The sequence below is a fragment of the Triturus cristatus genome, chromosome 2_2, assembly GCF_964204655.1.
Source record: "Triturus cristatus chromosome 2_2, aTriCri1.1, whole genome shotgun sequence".
Classification (NCBI taxonomy): Eukaryota; Metazoa; Chordata; class Amphibia; order Caudata; family Salamandridae; genus Triturus; species Triturus cristatus.
The window spans coordinates 427203725-427224238 of NC_140582.1; the positions used below are offsets into that span (position 1 = coordinate 427203725).

Sequence of the window (20514 nt, forward strand, 5' to 3'; positions counted from 1 at the left end):
AACTAGACCTCAGCCTTAAACAAAGGATATGCATATTAACAATCTTACAATTGTGACTGTGTTGGAATGTTTAACAATACATATTGGGGGAGATTTTCAAAAAAGTCATGCAACGCAATGCAGCCCCCCGTGAGGCTGCGCTGCGTTGCACGACAGGGAGGGAGCAGGAGAGCGCCATATCTTCAGAGATATGGTTCTCCTCTCCTTTGCCTTGCGCTGTCTCTGATTTTAGCTGCCGTGCACCATGCACACACCTTAGCAGCGTAGCGCTAGGGTGTGTGCATGAGTGTAGCAAAAGGTTTTGTACAGTAAGGGTACCCTTCCTGTAGAAAATACTATGCTATGCACGATGCAAAGTTTCTCCCACTTTGCATACATGTGGCGCAGTGCAGCACGCATGGAAAGTCGGAAAAGCACGGAGAAATGAAAGCATGTCTCCTGTTATCACCTCCTTTGAAGGGGCGTTAATGTTTGGCGCAAAACCATGTTTACAAATCTTTGTAAATATGGTTTTGTAATGCCCCCTTGGCGTAAAGTAACACAAAGCAGTGCTTTGCGCTACTTTGAGGGTGCTTTCCTGCGCAAAACTTGTTTTGCGCTGGAAAGAAAAAAGCACAAAAAAAACAATCTGTGCTGGTTAGCGTCACTTTTGTCACGCTAAACCTGCGCAAAAGGTTTAAAAATCTCCCCCTTAGTCTTTCATACTTACTGCCATTTACAAGTAACTTCTATTTCAGTCAAATAGGAACTCTTATACAGTGACGGAATGACTAATTGCTTTTAAGAGAACATTTTCGAATCTTCATTTTTTTTAAATATTCAACTACAGCAATATAATGTATTTAAGCCACATAAAAATTATGGCAGAGATTTAAGTGTTCAATGCTGAATACACCTAGCTGTGAAACTGCTTTGCATTCCGAACTTTTAATTTTAGAATTGACACATTGAACATTAAGAAGTCTGGGTACGGAAAGATCTTAGGCAGAAGGTAGATTGAAATATGGAAACCAGCAAATAATTATAAAAATCTAATTTCAGACGTACTTCACTGATCTTAAAAGTGGCATAGGATATCCTGTGGCCAATTCACAGTGATGATTGCAAATGTATTATTTTATAATGGTTTCTCTTAAGTAAGTACACTTACTTACAATGTGTTACCTCCTTATTTCAGATTAACCACTGGACTACGATGATGTGCTGAAAGATGGAACACCTTATTGTACAGACATTTATATATTGTCACATTGACAATCTTTCCCAATTCTCCTTTAATCATTACCTTAGATACATGATGATTGGGTAACTAAATAGTTCCTACCAGCTGGGTGGTGGATTTTCTTTAAGTACTTATATTCAGTTGAGATAAACTCATGGTTGTGCATGCACCCGGTCGACAAGTGTTTGAAAATAAAATAGAACTATTTGTTTATTAGCCATGGGATATAGTAAATGTGATGTAAATAGATCTTCTAAATGTAGTCCTCAGTCCAAAATTCCACACATGACTCCATGCCGGCGAGCAAATTAAAGGTCCAAACATTTGATGCAATATGAGTGTTCACTCACCCCCAGTTCTGCCTTCCTGATTAAAGCATGAATAATGCAAGAGTCATGCGCCCGGCCTGAAACTGTATAGCAAACATTTCAATAAGAAGTCATCTGGGTAAGAGGTTTTTCTGTCTCGTGCCCTGGAACTTGAGCTGCCTCTACATATTAATAAATAATGTCTCCGTGAGAATTTTGTGTGTCTCTTCTTGAAGGCTGACGTCAAGCTGCACTGGACCAAAGCAACATTACATGTCTTAATTTAAATGCACTAGAGTTATTTACATGTGTTTACTACTACATTATGTGCAGATAATGCAATTCACAGTAATTACATCCAAGGTTTCAACAATTGCAACAACTGGAGAAGATGGAGATAGATTCATGTAATCCCCAGTGGGCTTCTCTTGACCATGTTCATAACGATATCAAATAAGGCCTCAACTGGTTAACAGAAATTTAAGTGCCTCATTTATGTGCTTTATATGGATTGGTAAATTATGTTTGTACATAAAGGCAAGCCTGGCGTATGGACAAATTCACTGTGAAGAAACCACAGGACTAAGACACAATGTTGTGCATTTGCTTTAGTATTTTTAATAACAACATTTGTACAGAGATGTATATGTATATTTGTGTGTGTTCACATAACACACACACACTCACACATACATTTATACAGCCAACACTGACAAAAAAAACATCCAGTTCAGTTAAAATATTTCCAATTACAATATTACTCCACTGACTGCAAGTTGCATACCTCGTAATTCATCATAGTGTAGAATAAATCTTGCATTATCATGCAATCAGTGCGTCCACCACCCGATTTCTCCTGCTCACATAAACCTAAACTGCTTCATACACTCTGAGGATGTTCACAATCCCACCGCTCATTGCCAAGGTTCCTTCACTTGCCTATGCAAATGAGTAATGTGGTAAAATATTTGTATCTGAGATAAATAGGCCTATGGAGAAATTCTTCAAGTATTGAGGACACAGTACTACTTCAGATTTGCTACCTGATAGACATAATATTATTGCCTATTGCAAGTGAACCCAAGCTCCTGGTGGGAAGGTAATGAAATGTTGAGTCAATACATTTATGCATATTATTTTGCTGCATACTGTACACAACACTTAATCTCAGTTTTACTACGTAAAAAACCACTAGAGTCACAAATTGGTGTAACCTTATCAGTGAGGTGTGGGAATTTTTTTAATTTAACAAAAATAAAGTTGTTTCTACACACCCAACATGTGTAGAGCAAATTCCAAGTAAACAGGATTAGAAAAGTAAGAACAATATTGTTGCCAAACGTGTTCAACAGCCAAGTATGGTGTTGATGCCAGGTACTTTATCTAGTTAAACTAAAAGAGCATGCCATTCTGAACATTTATGAGCTCCATCCCTTAATCCGCAAAATCATTCTTCACAGTCATTCTGCCTACCATGATTTGGGTATCATCTAACCACATACTGTGCTATTACATATAACGCCTAGAAAAGAGCCAAGATCCACATTTAAAGAATTAAATGTTGGCAACTATGTTAAGTAGGTAAATGGCCGAAACAAATGCAGGAAATATCACAATAAAAACGTAATTGTTGGATTGCAGCATTGGTACCAGTCTATTTCTATAAAAACTATTGACATCTTGATTCTACAGTACCATTCTCACACTGAGAAAGAGTTTGTTAAACTTCGGCTCTTTAGACAGCAAGGCATCTTAAATATTAAATAGGGGCTTAAGAACCCAGCAACTTTTAGTTGTCCTGTCATTTTCAAACTTGTGCATAGATTGACGGGCATGTTCCTCAGTGATCAGAAAGTTTCACAAATTGTGTCTAATGGTGTTGCCTATCTACATGGAAGAAGTAAATATTACACATTTGTCTTTGCGTTTGCTGTTTAAAAAGAGCAGCAGCAAATAATAGAAAAGCTTTTATTAGTTATGAAAAAGTGTTGTTTCTTAAAGTAGAATTTTTTTTCTTCAGTGTTCTGTTTCAACAAACCTATATGTTTGTGGAATATCCTTGAGAGGAATACTGCTTTTTGTCCAATGTACCAAAAAACGTGTATATTGTAACTTCTTTTTAGATATTTGACAGCACCTGGATGTTTTTTTACGTCTCTTTACTAAAATATGCATAGATGTATATAAAATAATTTACAAACTGTGATCCTTAAGAGCAACATAATAGGTCCAATTGAAACATTCACGATGCAGACACTTGAGGTGTTCTCTAATGATTTTAAAGGAATAAAGCTTCTTGAAAAATAACATTTCTTTTCGGTAAAAGAAGCACATTTCAAAAGCATGTCAACTTTGCAGTTTTTAGAACAGTTTCAGTAGTTTTTTTAGGTATTTCATCTTATAATTAAAAGTTAGGGGAGTGTTAAGGATTGTTAACTGGGATAGTACATTAAATAGTTGAGCGACACAATTAAATTAATTATGTAATCTGGTCCCGTACTGTTATTGTATGTTGGCTCATTTCACCTTTTTCTCATGTTTAATATGGCCGTTTCGTTTGTGCTTGCCATTTGCTATACCATTGTGGCAATGTCCATTAAGGCTGCTCGGGTCTGTTACAGACCACATATTTCTGCTCTTCTTGTGGAGGTATTTTACTATCCTGGATAAAACAAAGCATACAAAGAATGTACCAATGACAAAAATCATAGCAATGTCTAGTAAGAAGTATTGGTAGAAGGAAATGTCAGAAATAGCAGCACGTAGGTGTTCTGCACCATTGTGGCGGAGTATGTAGTTGATCCAAAAGATGGTCCGACTCGTAGGATGGCCAGGCTGATCTTTGTGAATTTCGGATAGCTTCTGGGCCTGTTGTCTATAACTAGGAAATAGAAAAGGAGAAGAAAAAGTATAATTCCATGTCACTGACACAGAATAATTATATATCCTGAGCTTTGTCATGCAACACATTGTGTATGTTATTTTGAGTTGTTGGAGCAATTGTTTTTAACACATACACTCAGTTCTTTTAATATACAAACTCAAGTGCAAAAGTAAATTCAACTCAACTTTAATGTTGCATGATAAATTGTAAATGTGTTATTTTATTGCTAAGCATGTTGAAAACAAAAGATCTACAGAAGTTACATTAAGCCTTGGTTCAGGGTGCTGCACAATAATAGGAATTGAACATTTAGGAGAGACATTTTTGAGTAGGACATTTCATGATGACAGCAGCAGTTACATCAAATGTAATTTTTTTTTTAGATATTCTTAATTTACAATACGAATGTCAGGTCAACCTTGGGCCTAGATTTACTAAGGGTTGCGCAGGCAAATCAGTGGAGCTGACAATTTTGTGCTGTACGTGCAGGCTTTTATAATGTTAGGTAAATCATAGCAAATCTTTGCAACACCTGTCAAAACCTTAGTAAATAACCACAAGGGTATTAAAAATGTAGCATTAAGAGACAATTTCAATGATTATTTTGGTTAAAGCATCTCTTAGATAAAAGAAGAGGATGCTCTTAAGATGTTGCAGGAAGCATTCATGGTGAAGGTGGCATGCTAGCTTTCCTATTGAAAAAGGCATTGTGGGGTATGATTGCAAATAGCCTATCCATTAGAAAGAGGGAAGCCATGAACAGATTTGAATATTAGAACGAGGAACTAGTAGGCAGTGTGCCTAAACTGTTGAATTCCTATAAAAGATTCCAGGAGATGAGTGTTGGAATATTTAAATGATTGCATCTCTGATGCATGGACTTTTTGAGGTGGTAGAAAGAGCAGTGAAGGGGCCACGAAGGGAGCTGTAGAACACCTGGAACTTATTGAGCACTGGGTCATTAATTGGGGTCTTTCCAGAGTGGAAGAGGATGAATTGGGTCAGACTCTGAAGATGCTGAGAAGATGGTTATGGGCAACACCAGTTTTTTTGAAACAATAAAGATGTATATCCTCATATTGCTAATGGGGAATAGGATTATAAATGTGATGGTAGGGGTTGGTCAGAGAAATGAGGGTCAGGGTTGAGGCGGGAGGAGAGAAAGATTTAATTTAATTGATTTGTGCCTTTGATTTGAAAATAGCACTCACTAGGGCAAGCAGACTCCTCTACTTTCTAGGGGATATCTTTGGTGTATACGTGTGTATGTGTGTAGGGCAGGGGATGTATGCATACTTGTTTGGGTGTATGTACATGCAAATGTATTGCTAAAATATGTGTCTGAAAGTAGGAGAAATTGTAGTGGTTGAGTGAAGGGGAAAGGTTATTTAAGGGCAGTGAGCAGTTTAGTGCAGCATGCTCTTTGCAGTTAATATGCATGTATGTTCAGTCAGGTCCTCAATTGTGGAAGGTATTTTTATTACAGAGATGTAGAAGGGGGAGGTAATGTACAATGCAGTTAAGTATTTAAACATGCCTAATCAGTGAACATGGGCAGCACACAATGGGATGGAAGGAAAAAGTGTTTTTAACAGATGTAATCCCCATAGATTTCGATGAAAACGTAAGACTTGTAAGTTTGAAGGACGTTGTGGATAGAGGTGTGGAAGAAGTTGCTTTATTAGTCTCTTTGATACGGAAGTGATCCTGAGATAAGGGTCGAACCATTGGTGGGTACAATTAGTGGAAAAGAGGATAGGATTCATGTGTGAGTTTCGTGGAATTCAGTGGGCATGAAGTAGATGTCCAGTAGGTGAAGACAGCATGTGCACATAACATGGAGACTTGTCTTAGCTCATGGGAATATTTGTGGTTCTCCAGGTTGACACTACTAAGGATAAAGAGGGAGTGGAGGTATAAATTGTATTAAAAACTAGAACAATATGAAATACCACCTACTTCTAGTGGAGTAAACATCTGTTATAATTGTATATAGGCCACAGTAGCAACTGTTGTACTAACAGTTAGGTTTCAGGTGCATCCTTCCTACCAGTCAATGCTTTAAATTTTATATTTTTGGGTGCAAAATGGGTACATAAAAAGTCTTCAAACTAGATAAATCGTTGTTTCATTATACCTGACAGTAGATTTGTTTGCATATGGAATGCTGCTTGTTAAGAAGATCCATCCCTCTTTGATATCTCTTGATATTCCTGACTGAGGTGCTCATTCACTTAACATTTTATTTTAAATAATTCTGCCACAGCTTTTAGTAAGCTATTTAGTTAACATTAACCATGCATTCTTAAGAATTCACACAGCACTGAAATTCTTAGACAAGTCAAGTTGCTCACTGTTAGTCATTGATGGACATGGTAGTGGGCACTACTGTATCAGGCAAGTTTTACATTTTTAGTCAGACCCCCACATTTGAGAAAAACAAGTGCGGAGCTAAATAACTTTCACAAATTCACTACGTTTGGAATTTCTATAGAATTATACTCTAGTGTGATGTGCTTATGTCTGGCACAGTAGAACAATTTCCACCAGGAATAACTAGTAGTGGAAATCAGAATGTACTTCTTGATGCAGCATGGTAATTTTGGTGCTGTAGTTTCAGTGTTGTCGTTTTTATTAATGTAGAATTGTGTTGGTGTAATTTAAGTGTTGCAGTTGTAAGTGTAGGGCTGTAATTGCAGTGCAATTATTTTTTGTGCTGTGTGGTGTTTAGCCTTGCAGGCTACTAGTGTGCCACTGTTATAGTGATATATCGGTGTATAGTTTTGGAGTTTTTTGTAGCTGCGCTTGTAGTGTTGTAGCTGTATGGTAGTGTTTTGGTTGCCCTTGTAGTGTTGGCATTATACCGACAGTACTGTAGTTTTGCAGTTATGTTTGTACGTAGTGTCGTAATGTGGTTGTGTTGCTTTACTAGTTTTGACACTGTAGTTCTTTGTTCCAGTGCTGTAACTGTAATGCTGTAATGTTTTAGTGATACACTTGTAGATTTGTAATGTTGTAATGTTGCTGTCAATGTACAGATGCCGAGAGGCAGTGTTGCTGATTATGTGCAGCTTTATAATTGTCATGTTATTGAAGAGATTGCAGTTCTGCATTGTAAATGAGATGCCATCTAAAATGTAGGTGTAGATTTTTTGTATGTGTTGATGTTTCAGATCTGAAGATATGTGGCTGTGGCTTTGTTGTAGATACCTTTGTGGTGTTATAATTGTGCTGTTGTAGTGGGATTGCACATATCTGGATTTGTAGTTATTGAGTTCTAGTGTGAATGTAGTTATGCATTTGGTTAGATATGGAGTTGTGCATTTATAGAGTTATACTATGTTATGTTATTTGTGTTTGTAATGGTCAGATTTCGCCCAAAAGGGGTTCCTGGTGCGAATAGAGCAAGGCTGGTTGGGAGGCCTAGTTGTAGGGAACATAAGATTAAAATTGCCAAGTTTTTAGCTATTTGCTAAAGTCCAGCAGGGAGCAGGTGGAGCAGATGGTTAATGGAAATGTGTTAAGGGCTGTGGGGACAAGATGGCAAAAGAAGCAAACCCCAGATCTGGAATGGTGTATACATAGAATGTGGGCTAACAAGAGGGAAGTGGAGGGAAGATGTATGAAAGTAGTTTTTTTTGCTGAGGTAGGAGGGACGTAGTATGTGAAGAGCTCTGTAAGTGTGTTAGAGGGGTTTAAATGTTGCATACTTGTGAATGGGAAGCTAATGAAGGGTTTGCAGGTGGTTTGAGGCTCAGGCTTGGTGAGAAAGACTCAAATTATCCACATTTAGGGCCACTGTAGTCTCTTGAGAAGGTGGTCTCTGATACCTGCTTACAAGGTGTTTCTGTAGTTTAATCTGCTAGTGATGAGGTCTTGGGTGACAGTTTTTGGGGAATTCAGCAGCAGCCACTTTAATATTTTCGGAGCATCTTAAGGATGCTAAGGCAGCAGGCCGACACTACTGTCATCTGGTAGACCAATGCGCGCTGGCTGCCCAAGATAATTCCCAGACTCTTTGTGCATTGCATCAACTGAGAGGGAAGAGAAGGGGACAGAGATCCATGGGCCACCAGGCATTGGACTGAATGGGAGAGTCCTTGTTAAGTAAGGCTAGTTCTGTTTTATTGTGGTTGAGCCTGATGCAGTTGTTCTTCATCCAATCACCAACATTGACATACAATGGGAAATGTTGGCATGGTTATTTGCAGTGCCCTCTGAAAGGAAGAGGATCAGCTGTGTGTCATCCCCCTATGATATAGTGAATCGAAGGATCTGATAATGGTGCCATGTAAATATTGAAGAAGGTGCGGTTGAGGGAAGAACAGGACCCTGTTGGACCCCACAGAGGATGTTGACAGGTCTGAATGAAAAGGGGGGGCGGGGAAACTGACTGAGTACAATAGGAGAGGCTAGAACCAGAGGAAGGCTGAGACACAGATGCCCACATCGTGGCAGTGCTTCAAGAGGATAGCCTAGGATATTGTGTCAAATGCCTCAGGTAGGTCCTGGAGGACCAAGCAATGGAGGCTCTCCTAGCAGTGATGACAGATGTCATCTTTGGCTGCAATTAGGGCTGTTTCCGTACTGTGATGGGTTCTAAGGCCTGATTGAGAGGCATCAAGAAGGTTGTGGACCTCGAGATAGTGGTTGATTGGCCACCTTTTCAAGTGGTTTGCCCAGTTAGGAGAGGAGAGAGAAGGGTCTAGAGTTAGCCACAACTTTAGCGTCGGCTGAGGGTTTCTTGAGTAGGGGCTAGACCATGGCATGTTTCCATTCCATATGGTAGAAATCAGAGGAGAGAGAGAGACTAATTGCTAAGGGGGGCGAGGGCCTTTTCTATGAGTTCACATCCTAGAAAAAAATATGGTGTTGATAGGAGTTGTTATGTGAGTCTGACTCAACTGATAGCATGTTTCTGGAAACATCTTTGACCTGGAGTGATAAATTGGACAAGGAAGGCTGGTAGGGCTAGTGTAGGGTCAGCTGATGAGAGTCCAGGGAGGACTGAGGTTCAAAGTTAAATATAAGTTAGACTTTGTCATGAAAATCGTAAGAAAGCTCAGAGCAGATGCCAAGGGCAGGGGGGTGTTGGGCGAAGACAAGAAGTTGTGTGAATGCCTTCACAACAGTGAAAATGTCTTTTAAAGAGTTTTAATGCTCATGTAACGTGCGTTTTTTCAATGTGTACAGTTGGGCATGAGAAGTGTGTCTTAGACACAATGTGTTTGTTTTGGATTTAAAGAAGGTGTTCTGGACATACGACATTGTTCAGAAAAATGCTGTGAGTGTTCGCACATGGTCCAGATACCTGAAATACATTAAGGTTTAATTTTTTTAACTAGCATTTGAGGAATATAGGCTTGTTTAGAGACAATGTGGAGTGTATCACTGGGCAGAGAGTGTGTGTCAGGGAGTATGGGCCAGAGGACAGGAAATAATTGCGGTTATTTTTAAGGTGAGTGTCAGAGATGCAGGGGAAGTCCAGATGTTGCATGGTGTTTGACAGAAGGACCCTGGGCCCAAGTGCCAGAAAGTATGGGAAACGTGCAAGAAGAATGTCAAGAATTAGAAGCAGGAATTCGGTACCAGAGACCTTTGGGCAAGTATTGGGGGGTTTAGTGAGAGTGTCAAGATCACTGTATGCATGTCACTGGGCAGGGTGAGTGTTGGAGGTAATGGGTTAGGTGTGAGTTGAGATGAAGTAGGTAGCAAGGATGTGGGATAGCCATTATTGTAATGTGTTAATGAGGTGTGCAGAGTAACTCTATGTTCCTTCCATAGGCAGTATGCAAATTGAGAGAGTGGCAGGCAAGAACTACCTTGAGATTATAAGGCTCAATTGCTCAGTTTCACTCGATCCTTACACTGTTTTTATTGGGCGTGAAGCATCATCAAGTGACAACAGTCCAGGTGGTGCATTTTGGAGGATCAAAACCATTTAGTCTCCAACAGAATTGCATTGCAGGTGGTAATGGACGGCACTAGGCTATCTGCAAGTTGCTGAGATACGCAGAAATTGTACACCGTTGTAGTTAATCTTCTTAACTGGGTTATGAGGACTCCTCCTTATGTGGATACTTACTCACTGTTGACAATTTTTTGTTATGCCTCATGACTTTAGCTGTTTTGGGTGGGTGTGAGATCCAGCAAGCATCTGCTAGTGTTCCATTTGGTTTTCGGCTAATTCACCGAAGATTCTTCATAATCTCTTTAGTTGCTTTAACATACATCTTAATCTCGACTCAGTGTTGTCTCTTTTTGTATAAGCTTGTTAAGATTTCAGGTCAAACAAGTCTCTGCAATAATACTTTTAGGAGAATCTTTACACACTTGCTTTTAGTGTTTTCTCCATTTTCCAGATTACCCTAGAAAGTAATTTGCCATTGGCCAAGGATAGTCAGTTGATTCTACAAGTTTAAGCAAAACGTTATTGCCGTAATCTTTCACTGTTAATTGTGTAACCTCAAAATATTAATCACGTTCAAAATATTAAGCTCCGCATGGTGTGTGGTATGAAATGGCTGGCTTTCCTCAAAGCCCAAACAGGTGGCATTCCTACTAAAATTTGTGGTAACCAGGTTGAATGTGAAACAAATGTGTGAGCTTGTCTAACCCATTTATTTCTATATTTTATCCTTGAGCAACCCTACCTAAGCAGATAGAGACTTCATCTCAAAATACAGCCATCAGGCAGTCATCAAGAATATAATCTTCTTGACAATATGAAAACAAGCACTACATGCCAGCAGGTCAACTTACTAGTTGGGTTTCGGGTAGGCAGGTTTGAAGGTAAGGGAATGGGTGTGACTTAATCTCCTAAATCCAGCACCTCCCACAGAGCCTGGCAAAGTTATGTGCCTTCTTCCACGGGAGAGCTGTCTGACTATTTTGGCATTCAATGTAAATATGTCAGGTGCTTGGCTCTTATGTTTTGTTTTTCCTTTTCCTATAACCTCTTGGTCAAGGGCGTTTGTAAGTTTATATTTGCACTTTGCTCCCTGTGAAGCTTGTTGAGGGCGTCCATTCAATTTGCGGGTTCTTGCTTCCACTGACCCTTACTTTTGTGTAGGTTTGAAAAAAAAAATCTTAATACACCCTTCTTCTATGCTTAAAATCTTACACCATCTTTTGTGCATACTTCTCCATTCAGTTCACAAGGGTTTAGACAATAAAAAAAATGTGATATTGGATTTTAGTTAATTTTTTTGAGAACTAGAAACTGGCTTCCATACTTGCCAGTGACTTTGAGCTTATTGTGGTGCATTGATACTCAGAATCTTAAAATGGTTATTTGTGTCTCAAATACATTCATCAGTTGAGTCCAAAAGACTTTAAGAACTTCTCTTCCATTAAGAATGGATGTATCTGGGGCTTTATACGGTGTATTTCTTATAAAGGCTATTTATTTTAAGGTGCAGGGCAGTTTTTGTGTTTAATGATGTTGATTACGTGTTACCAAATCACAATTTCGAATGTGTATATTTAAAAAAGTAATGTTGCAGTCGCAAGCCTCAAATTTGACATTTAGAATCGTAAAATTGCTTTGCACATCAGACCCACAGTTGTTTTGTTTATTGTTGCTGGACTTTCAGGCTACTACTCAAGGAAGATTCAAACGTGATTCTTATTGCCTCATTTCAGGCTATATGAAATTGCAAGAAAGGGCATTTACCAGTCATACATGGGAGGGGAAAAATGTGGCGTGCCAACGTCATTGGTGACGTTTTGTACTTATAATAAAATACTTAATTTCCTTCATGTGACTCAGTATTCAGAATTCTGAGCTGCTCTGGCAGTCCCAATGAGGGCTCATTTGAAGCTTCACGCCCAGTCAGGGCTCCAGGAGGCCGGTCACATTCTTTGAAATGTATCCCTCTGTCACTCAGTGTACATGGATTTCAAGAATGCATAGAGCTCTACCAGCCCAAGGGTGAGAACCCCGGGGTCTGGGGTCCATGCGCCTGCCCGCTGTGTCTCAAAGTGTCTGAGATAGGGACCAGCAGGCCTGAGGAGGGCTCCATTGCTTAGTCAGGTGAAGAAGCTGTGACCGGGCTGTAGTTGAGAGCTCCACTTGGCCTTGGGGTGGAAGCCTCCATCCTGGGCTTCTTTCTCCCGATTGCTGTGTCAGAAATTGCCCAGAGCAGGGTCTTGCATGCCTCATGATGGCTCCGTTGCTTGGCCAGGTGAAGAAGCTCTGACTGGGCCCCAGGTCAGAACTCCAGCTAACCCGGGGTTAGAAGACTCCTTCCCCGGGCTCCATACCCCTGACCGCTGTGTCACAAATGGCCCAGGAAAGGGTCCTGCAGGCCCAGTAAGGTCTCCCTTGTCTGGGGTTTCTACTTGTCTGTTTAAAGAAGCTGTGACCAGGCCCCTGGTCAGAGTTTCAGTTAGGCCCGATATGTAAGCACCTGGTCCTGGGCTCCATTTGCCGGCCCGCTATGTCACTTGGAGTCCACAATGGGGTAGTGCAGGCCAAAGAAGCCCGTACCTGCCTGCCTGAGTTTGGAAGCTCTGTCCAGGCACCAGGTTACAGCTCGGCATGCCTGGGGATGGAAGCTCCTGGCCCTTGGCTCACTTCCGCCTGCCATGTCGCAAAGTGCTCCAGACGGAGGCCTGTGGGACAGGCCGGGGGATCTATCCACTACTTGTCAAGGTTAAGAAGCTCAGACCGGGCTCTGGGTCAGAGATCCAGCTGGCCCGGGGGTGGAGGCCTCTGGCCTGTGCTCCATTCTCTAGCACACCATGTCACTAGAAGACCAGGATGGGGTACAGCAGTGCCGGGCAGGGCCTTCTTCCTTGGCCGGATGAAAAAGCTCTGACTGGATCTACATCAGATCTCCATAAAGCCTCCCACACCCCATGCCTGAGGCCCAGCTCAGCTCTGAAAACCCGACTGGGGAGCCCCTGTCCCTTCCAAGGTTGAGCAAAAACTGATTCATAAGATATGCTACGATCAGATGGCCATCTTTAAAGCCCAAACATTTTGTCACTTTTAGCCTAGCCATCTGGTCGTGCATGCAATAGGGCTTGTGAGATGGCCAGGCTGCCAGGGACGCCCCGATATGGGCTCATTGTACTCTTCTAGCCCAGTTAGGGCTCCAGGTGGTCCAACACACTTTTTTGAGTGTCCCTCTCTGTTTCTCATGCATGGATTACAAGACAGGCAGATAGCCATCCTCCAGGTTAACAGGGACAATGTGCTATGGACCTCCTTGCCATCTGATTGTTCTTCCTGTGTGCCTCAAGAGCCCTGCCGATCTGCCCACCCACACCCCCAGGGGCCCAAGTCCACAGCTGTATTCTAGCCCAGCCCTATGGGCCTTTCCCCTGAGACTGCCTTCCGCAAGAGCAGGCATGATGCTAAGCTGACATCCCTGTGCAGGCTGGCCTGCCTGGGGATAGTTCAGTCAGCACTGTTGTTTGATCAATTGTACACATTCAGGCCCATATTTATCATAGTGTTGCATCACCCTTGCACCATGCAAGGGGTGCAAGGGCAACACAACACTAAAGTCAGATTCATCAGGCCATGCAAGTCCACCATGCGTGGCTCTACTTGGCTTTATAAATCTGGAGTAGGGCAAGGTAGCGCAAATTGCTGCCTTGCATTACTCTGCCACAGGGAGGCATTCCACATGTAGAGCATGGTTGTTCCCAAGCATCCACCAGAGGATTTCAGTGCATTCCGAGATTTACCATTTGTGGTAGACCTGGGAATACATTAAGATGCTACACCTCCCCATTCCCTGGAGGCTTAACGAGGAGAAATATCTTTATTGCCCGTTGTTTTCCTCTTTCTATGTGTGCTGAAGAAAGAGGAAAATGTCTCTCAGGATCATTTTTGTGCAGGACACTACCCCTTCCTGCACAAAAATAATCCTGCTTAAAACAAAGGCACCCTTGCACTGTGGTGCAAAGATGCCTACATTCTCGCTAGGTAGCTGAAAAGTGTGCCAGCGCAAGGAACGGACAGGAATGTGCTGTAAGATATTAGATACGGCACATTCCTGCACTTTCCCTTTCGCGCTGGGCAGAGCAGCAAGGTGGCTTGCTGCATTGCTCTATATGAAAGTGTGATAAATATGCCCCTCAGTCGGTTTAAAGATGGACTGCTTGCCCAGCTTGTGCTTCTCCCAAGGAACTAACCAGATTGGATGGCGCGAGTCCAAGATGCCACCTAGTGGTCCAAGGCTTCCTGCCTATCCATTGCCCTAGACCACACAGCACATTTCCCCAGCAGCTCTAAATGACCTTTTATGTTGAAAGCCCTGTGTGGCTTCCACTTCTGGCTCCAAGTCCCGAAACCCGCTGGGAACAGCCTTCTCTGGTGAGAGTGGAATGTGGGAAGTTTTACTGGGGTGATACACGTGATAATGCCGGTGTCCTAGGGTGAGCTGTAGGGGGAGAGAAACCTCCTGCGGAGCTGATGGGCAAAAACTTCCTTGATCTCAATTTTCATTATGAATGCAAACCATGAAAGCAGGGTCTCAATCCTTCTGACTTTTTGGGCTTATATCGGGAGGTGTCAGAAATGTTACCAAAGGGATAAGTGACTTGTGGCAGCCAAGCGGTCATAGCGATGTCGCTTCTTAATCCTGCAATGTTGACTCTTCCTTTCATTGAAGCAGAATTCACCAAGCGTTGAATTGTTCATCCACTAATAGGGAACGTGACCTGGGCTTAGACTGTCGTGAGACAGATTAGTTTTATGCTACTGATGATGTGCTGTTTCAAAAGTAATCCTGCTCAGTATGAGAGGAACCCCTAAACTGTAATGATACCACAGTGCTATGGAGCTTGGTTGGGCTGTTATAGCATGCATCTGGGTCGGTGTGTAGAGTGACTCGCTTGGGGACGGAATGAGGCAGCCTTCCATCTCTCTTAGTGCACTGCATGTTCGTGGGGCACCAGGTGCTAAATCATTAGTAGACGTCCTGATTCTGGATCAGGGTTTCATAAATAACAGAGCAGCTACCTCACTGTGATCTATTAAAATTCAACCTCTGATCAAAGCTTTTGTCTCCGTCCTTGGATGTCTGAGCCCCCTGCCCCCACTATCCATTTGCACCCCAGCCAGTGGGAGGGACTGGGGTGTGGGCCCATGGAAGTCCACCTTCACCACGTGTCCCTGGAAACCTGGTCCCCACAGGCCTGGGCTTCAGGAACCAGACACGGTCTCTTTCCTAGCCAGTGCAGGGCAGTGTCAGACCAATGAGGAGTCTGGGGCTCCTGTGGACTGAACAGCTCCTGTAATCCCCCATGAGAGGCATGCAATCCAATGGTTTTTGCATGGCACGCCCCGCAGGCCAGTGGTGCCAGCCGGAAGGCAGAGCCTCCTAACCTGCCTGGGGCATGGTGTCACTCTGCCCACAAGTGCTTGCCAGGTTTCAAGATGTCCACCAGTTTACTTTTTGCCTTTTTTTGGCAAAATAGTCACCAGTGATGTGCCATTCGTAAGGCCAATCTAGCAAGTGGACAAGTATGGGTGTGCCAACTCAGCAAACCACATCACCAGCCAAACAAGCCTAATTTGAATTATACCCAGGTCTTACCTCATTGTGAGAGCCCCAGAAAACTTCCATGTAACTCAATTCCCTTTCCCTACAATTACAGATCTACATCTACGTTGATTCCAACATTTTGAAGCTTAAACATTTAAGGAACCGCTTAACTCCCAGATGTTTTAGGCAGTGGTGGCTGGTTGGGAATGGTGGTGGGGGAGGTGAAGGGGGATTTAGAAGAAAAAAAAACCTTACATTATCATTGCTGATCGCCAGCCACTGACTCTCCTCCTCTGATGCAGGAACAGGAAGCACTCAGCTGGGCATGTTCTCCACCCAGGCTGTAATGCAGCCTGGGTGGAGAGCATGCAAAATGTGAGTAATGGTTTGGCCATCCCAAGACAGCCGGCCAAACCGTCCTGCGCACTTAAATGCAGCAGGAGCCACTTCTCCCTCTCCCAGGCAAGCCCAGCCCCATCCCAACCTGGCTGGCTGCAAGAAGAAAATTATAATAACGTAACGTTTTTAACATTGCGTTATTATCATTTTCTTTTTGTACTTAGTGGGGCAGCGCTCCTCCGTCTTAGCAGAGGAGCTGTCCCTGGTTTTAGTTTCCTAAATACAGAGGCTCCAGAAAATGTTTACATGCAATGAAGCAAATTTCAGTTTGCAAAAGCAGAAATGTGTACAAGCTGCACACAGATTCAGATAAGGAACTCATGAGAGCGCAACCCAGGAGTTTGTGAAATTACATCTTTTTAGATTTGTGTTAAATTGGGTACAGTTCCAGTGTGGGGTGTGGGAAAATACAATCATATTTGTGATTCACAAAATAATGCACCTCCACTGGGCGCCATACTGCATGAAAGAACCCTTCAAATGGGGCAAATAAATTGCATAGACCTACAGGTGCCGTCTCTGTCCTCTGTCGTTTCTAGTCCATAACAGAGCTTGATCATGTCTACAATGAGGACAGATCAGTGTTATTACTTTTTCACCACTCAGAGTGGGAAGTATAAACACTTCTCCGTCTGGAAAATACTGAAAGCTATTCTCTCTAGAGCCTGTCCTTAGGATTTTTAAATTGCAACTTGTGGTATTGTGCAAGCTAGAACCATGGAATCCTATGAGGTCACTGGAGCTACGTGTTCTGTCAGTTGCTCCAGTGCCCCTTTCATGGATGGATGTACTCTCACAGAGTAAACCACTACTGACTCCATTTCAACCTGCTTCGTGTCATCATTACATAACTGGCGACAAGGATGGGAGTCGACCGCCCAGCGGATCTTCATTGGATTTTTATTCATCCATTACGCAGACAATTAATTGGAACAAGGGGCCAGAGAGTAGTCCGCTGTCTTCGCACAATGTTCAGAAGTGCCAACCGTCGTTTTCACTTGTAAGTGAATACATAAGGTGAGATCCTTTTTTCTTGCTACTTTCCATAGGAGATCTCCAACAGAAAACAGAAAAGTGTTGCACTACCGTATTTTGCATTGATTGCCTAGCAACTGCTCAAATCTACTGTCTCTCTTGAATTATAAAACTTTATGCGTGTCTAAGGCATTGTGGCAACATCGTGTGAGAACTGTGTCAAGGACTCCATTTCAGGAGAACTGTGTCAAGTACTTCATTTCGGCACCTACAACTGCGTTCACCTCACGTCAAGTTTACCGTTGTTTCTGTCACACGCTCTACCGATCCACAGCTTACATTGGGCTCTATCTGCTTGCACTACGTAGCACCGCTCCGCCCTCTCTGAGAAAAGTCGATAGAGTGTTTTACAGCAATACTGCCCCCAGAGGTCCTCAAGTGCACTACAGTTTCTTTTCAACATGGACCTGTGGACCCTGTAGCTCAGCCATCAGCGATCGGCACGCTTTGTGCAAATCTACATTTTAACATCTTAAACAAGCTCATTCTTCTGTGTTCTACACAAGCTCATTCGTCTGTGAATTCATCAGAGATTTGCACGCTTTCTCCAAATGTACACTCTGGTGTCCTCATTACTTTGAGCAACTTGGTCAGCGATGTGTACATTGTATGCAAATCCATTCATACCTCAGCAATTTACACGCTTCTCATAAGTGTACCAGCGAGTTGCACGCTGTGTGCAAATCCACCTGTACTTCAGCGATTTGCACGCTCAGTGTAAATCTATTTCTGTGCAATTTATACACTTTTGAATTTCACCATTTTTTTTAAATTTCCATTTATGCAAGAAACTGGGGAACCACCTCTGGAATGGAAACTATGGATTCATTCTTCAAAAGCGTATTTAGTAGCTATTGTTGCAACAAAGTTTAAACCAGAAAGGAAAAAAGGTTTAATGTATTACCATTTGGGAGTTGAAGGTCAAAACATATTTGACCATTTACCAGAATATGAAGACATAGATGAGACAGAACTTGATGAATTCGACACCGCATTTGCTGAACTTGACAAAAACTTCTCAAAGACTAAAAATCTAGTAGTTCATAGATTTAAGTTTTTTACAAGGGTACAAAAAGCTTCAGAAATTATTGATACATATGTCACTGCCCTAAAAGTGTTAGCCGCAACTTGTGAATTCGAAGACTTCACGTCACAGTTAATCAGGGACCAATTGGTGTTAAGGTGTAGCTCCAAGAAAATCCAAGAATGTCTGCTTACTTGTAAAAATCAGTCTTTAGACAAAGGTATCGATATAGCTAAAAGTATTGAAGGTTCCTGTGAAGACGTGAAATTTTTGGAAGAATCCCTCAATAAAACATCTATTTCTGGTGCAGTTAACTACTGTTACCTTAGATAACAAAAAGAACAAGGGTATATTCAAACCCAGTTCTCAAACTTTCCAATCACGGAGAGTTATTTGTTTCAGATGTGGTTCACCCAATCATGTGTCGACATTTAAAGATTGTCCTGCACTTGGGCAGCAGTGCAAGAAAAGTGGTAAAGTAGGTCATTTCTTAAAAATGTGTAGAGGGGGGCAAAAACAACAATCCTGTTTGTTGTGTCATTAGTGATGACCATGAGGTTGTTTACAACGACAATGTTGAGGCACATAGAAAATTGTTAGGAGTGAGATGTGTGAAATAAGACAAAACATCTATAATAGCTGATTCAGAAATTGAGGTATGGATTAATGGAGCTCCAATTAAACTCTTAGTAGACACTGGAACTTGCATCACCATTGTAGATCACACCAAATACACTCAGCCATAGAATAAACAACCTTTGTTACCTCCAGACTTAATGACAGTAGCTTTTGAAGGTAGCAAGGTGGATTTGAAAGGGTTACTTTTGGTCATCTATCAAACTCTTACATTCTTCTATCACTGGGAAGGTGTATGCTGCATGCAAAGGTATTAATGTCCTAGGTTTCATTCACCAAGCCGAATTCAACTTGACTATTAAGGAGCGGTTCCTGTAATCCCATCACCTTTGAAAAGCATGGTATTAAGTCTGTCACTAATATTGAAAATAATTGGGAAAGCAAATTTGAAAAGGTTTTTCAAGAAAAGTTAGGGAAAATAACTGACTTCGTTTATTTGGTAAAAGTGAAGCAAGATGTTGTACCTGTGAAATACAAACTACACAATATTCCTTTAAGTATCAATAAGGAATTATCAGATATGCTATCTGACACGTGTGAGCAAGGTATCATAGAGAAGGTTGAAGGTACTTTGTGGTCATCTCCCATAGTTTTGGATAAGAAGAAGACAGGTGAACTCAGGATGTGTGTGGGTTTAAGAAGTGTCAATGAAGAAATTTGGGTGGACAATTTTCCTCTACCAAGAATAGAAGACCTGATCACAAAAATTGGTCATTCTAGTTGGGTCACAAAATTAGACCTCAGATCAGCCTATCACCAAGTTGAGTTAGACAAAGCCTCACACCATCTCACTGCCTTTGTCAATCCAGAGGGCACATTCCAATTTTGCAGGATGCCTTTTGACATAGCTTCAGCAGCCTAAGTTTTCCAAAGACTGATGTCTGAAATGTTTCATGGTTTCACACAAGTAGCGATTTTCCAAGATGACATTCTAGTATTTACTAAAAGCGAACCTGAACATGATACCATACTTACTGAAGTCTTGAGCGTGCTTGAGTCTAGAGGTGTTACTTTATGGAAAGACAAATGTATTTTTAAGACCAAGGAAATTGAGTATTTAGGTCATGTCTTTTCTGTTCAGGGAGTAAAACCTAAGCAATGCCTTCTAAAAAGTATTTTAGATGCACCAGCTCCCAAAAATAAGGAACAATTACTTTCCTTTCTAGGTTTGTGTGAATTTTACGTAAAATTTTTAAAGAACTTTGCAAATTTGACAGAGTGTTTCAGAATACTTCTACAAAAGAATGGTGAGTTTGTGTGGTCAGATTCATGTGAACCTATATTCAAAATTATCAAAGATAAAATTGTGAATGCTCCCACTCTACAACCATTCTTGAAGGGAGAACTACTGTGGTAACAGTGGATGAATTTGAATATGGTCTTGACGCAGTGCTCACTCAAGTTGACAAGGGACATGAGTTCACTGTAGGTTTTGCTTCTAGAACTTTAAGACCAGCAGAACGTAAATATTCAGTTATTGAAAAAGATCTTTTAGCATGTGT

General features: G+C 41.6%; 2 protein-coding genes across 8 annotated transcripts in view; one reads left to right on the forward strand and one right to left on the reverse strand.

Annotated features, from left to right (window-relative positions):
- Positions 1 to 2302, forward strand: part of LOC146862312 (uncharacterized) — a 296683-nt gene extending 294381 nt beyond the window's left edge. Inside the window, exon 10 of one of the 2 annotated variants that reach the window (XM_085641506.1) lies at positions 1178 to 2302. In XM_085641506.1, coding sequence (XP_085497632.1) covers positions 1178 to 1182 — 5 coding nt within the window. In that variant the 3' untranslated portion in view covers positions 1183 to 2302. The remainder of the gene's footprint in view (positions 1 to 1177) is intronic. The other variant, XM_085641507.1, reaches the window with a different exon arrangement.
- UGT8 (UDP glycosyltransferase 8) overlaps positions 2129 to 20514 on the reverse strand; it is a 382545-nt gene continuing 364159 nt past the window's right edge. For all 6 annotated transcript variants that reach the window (XM_085641501.1, XM_085641503.1, XM_085641502.1 and 3 more), the window contains one exon: positions 2129 to 4411. In XM_085641501.1, coding sequence (XP_085497627.1) covers positions 4048 to 4411 — 364 coding nt within the window. In that variant the 3' untranslated portion in view covers positions 2129 to 4047. The remainder of the gene's footprint in view (positions 4412 to 20514) is intronic.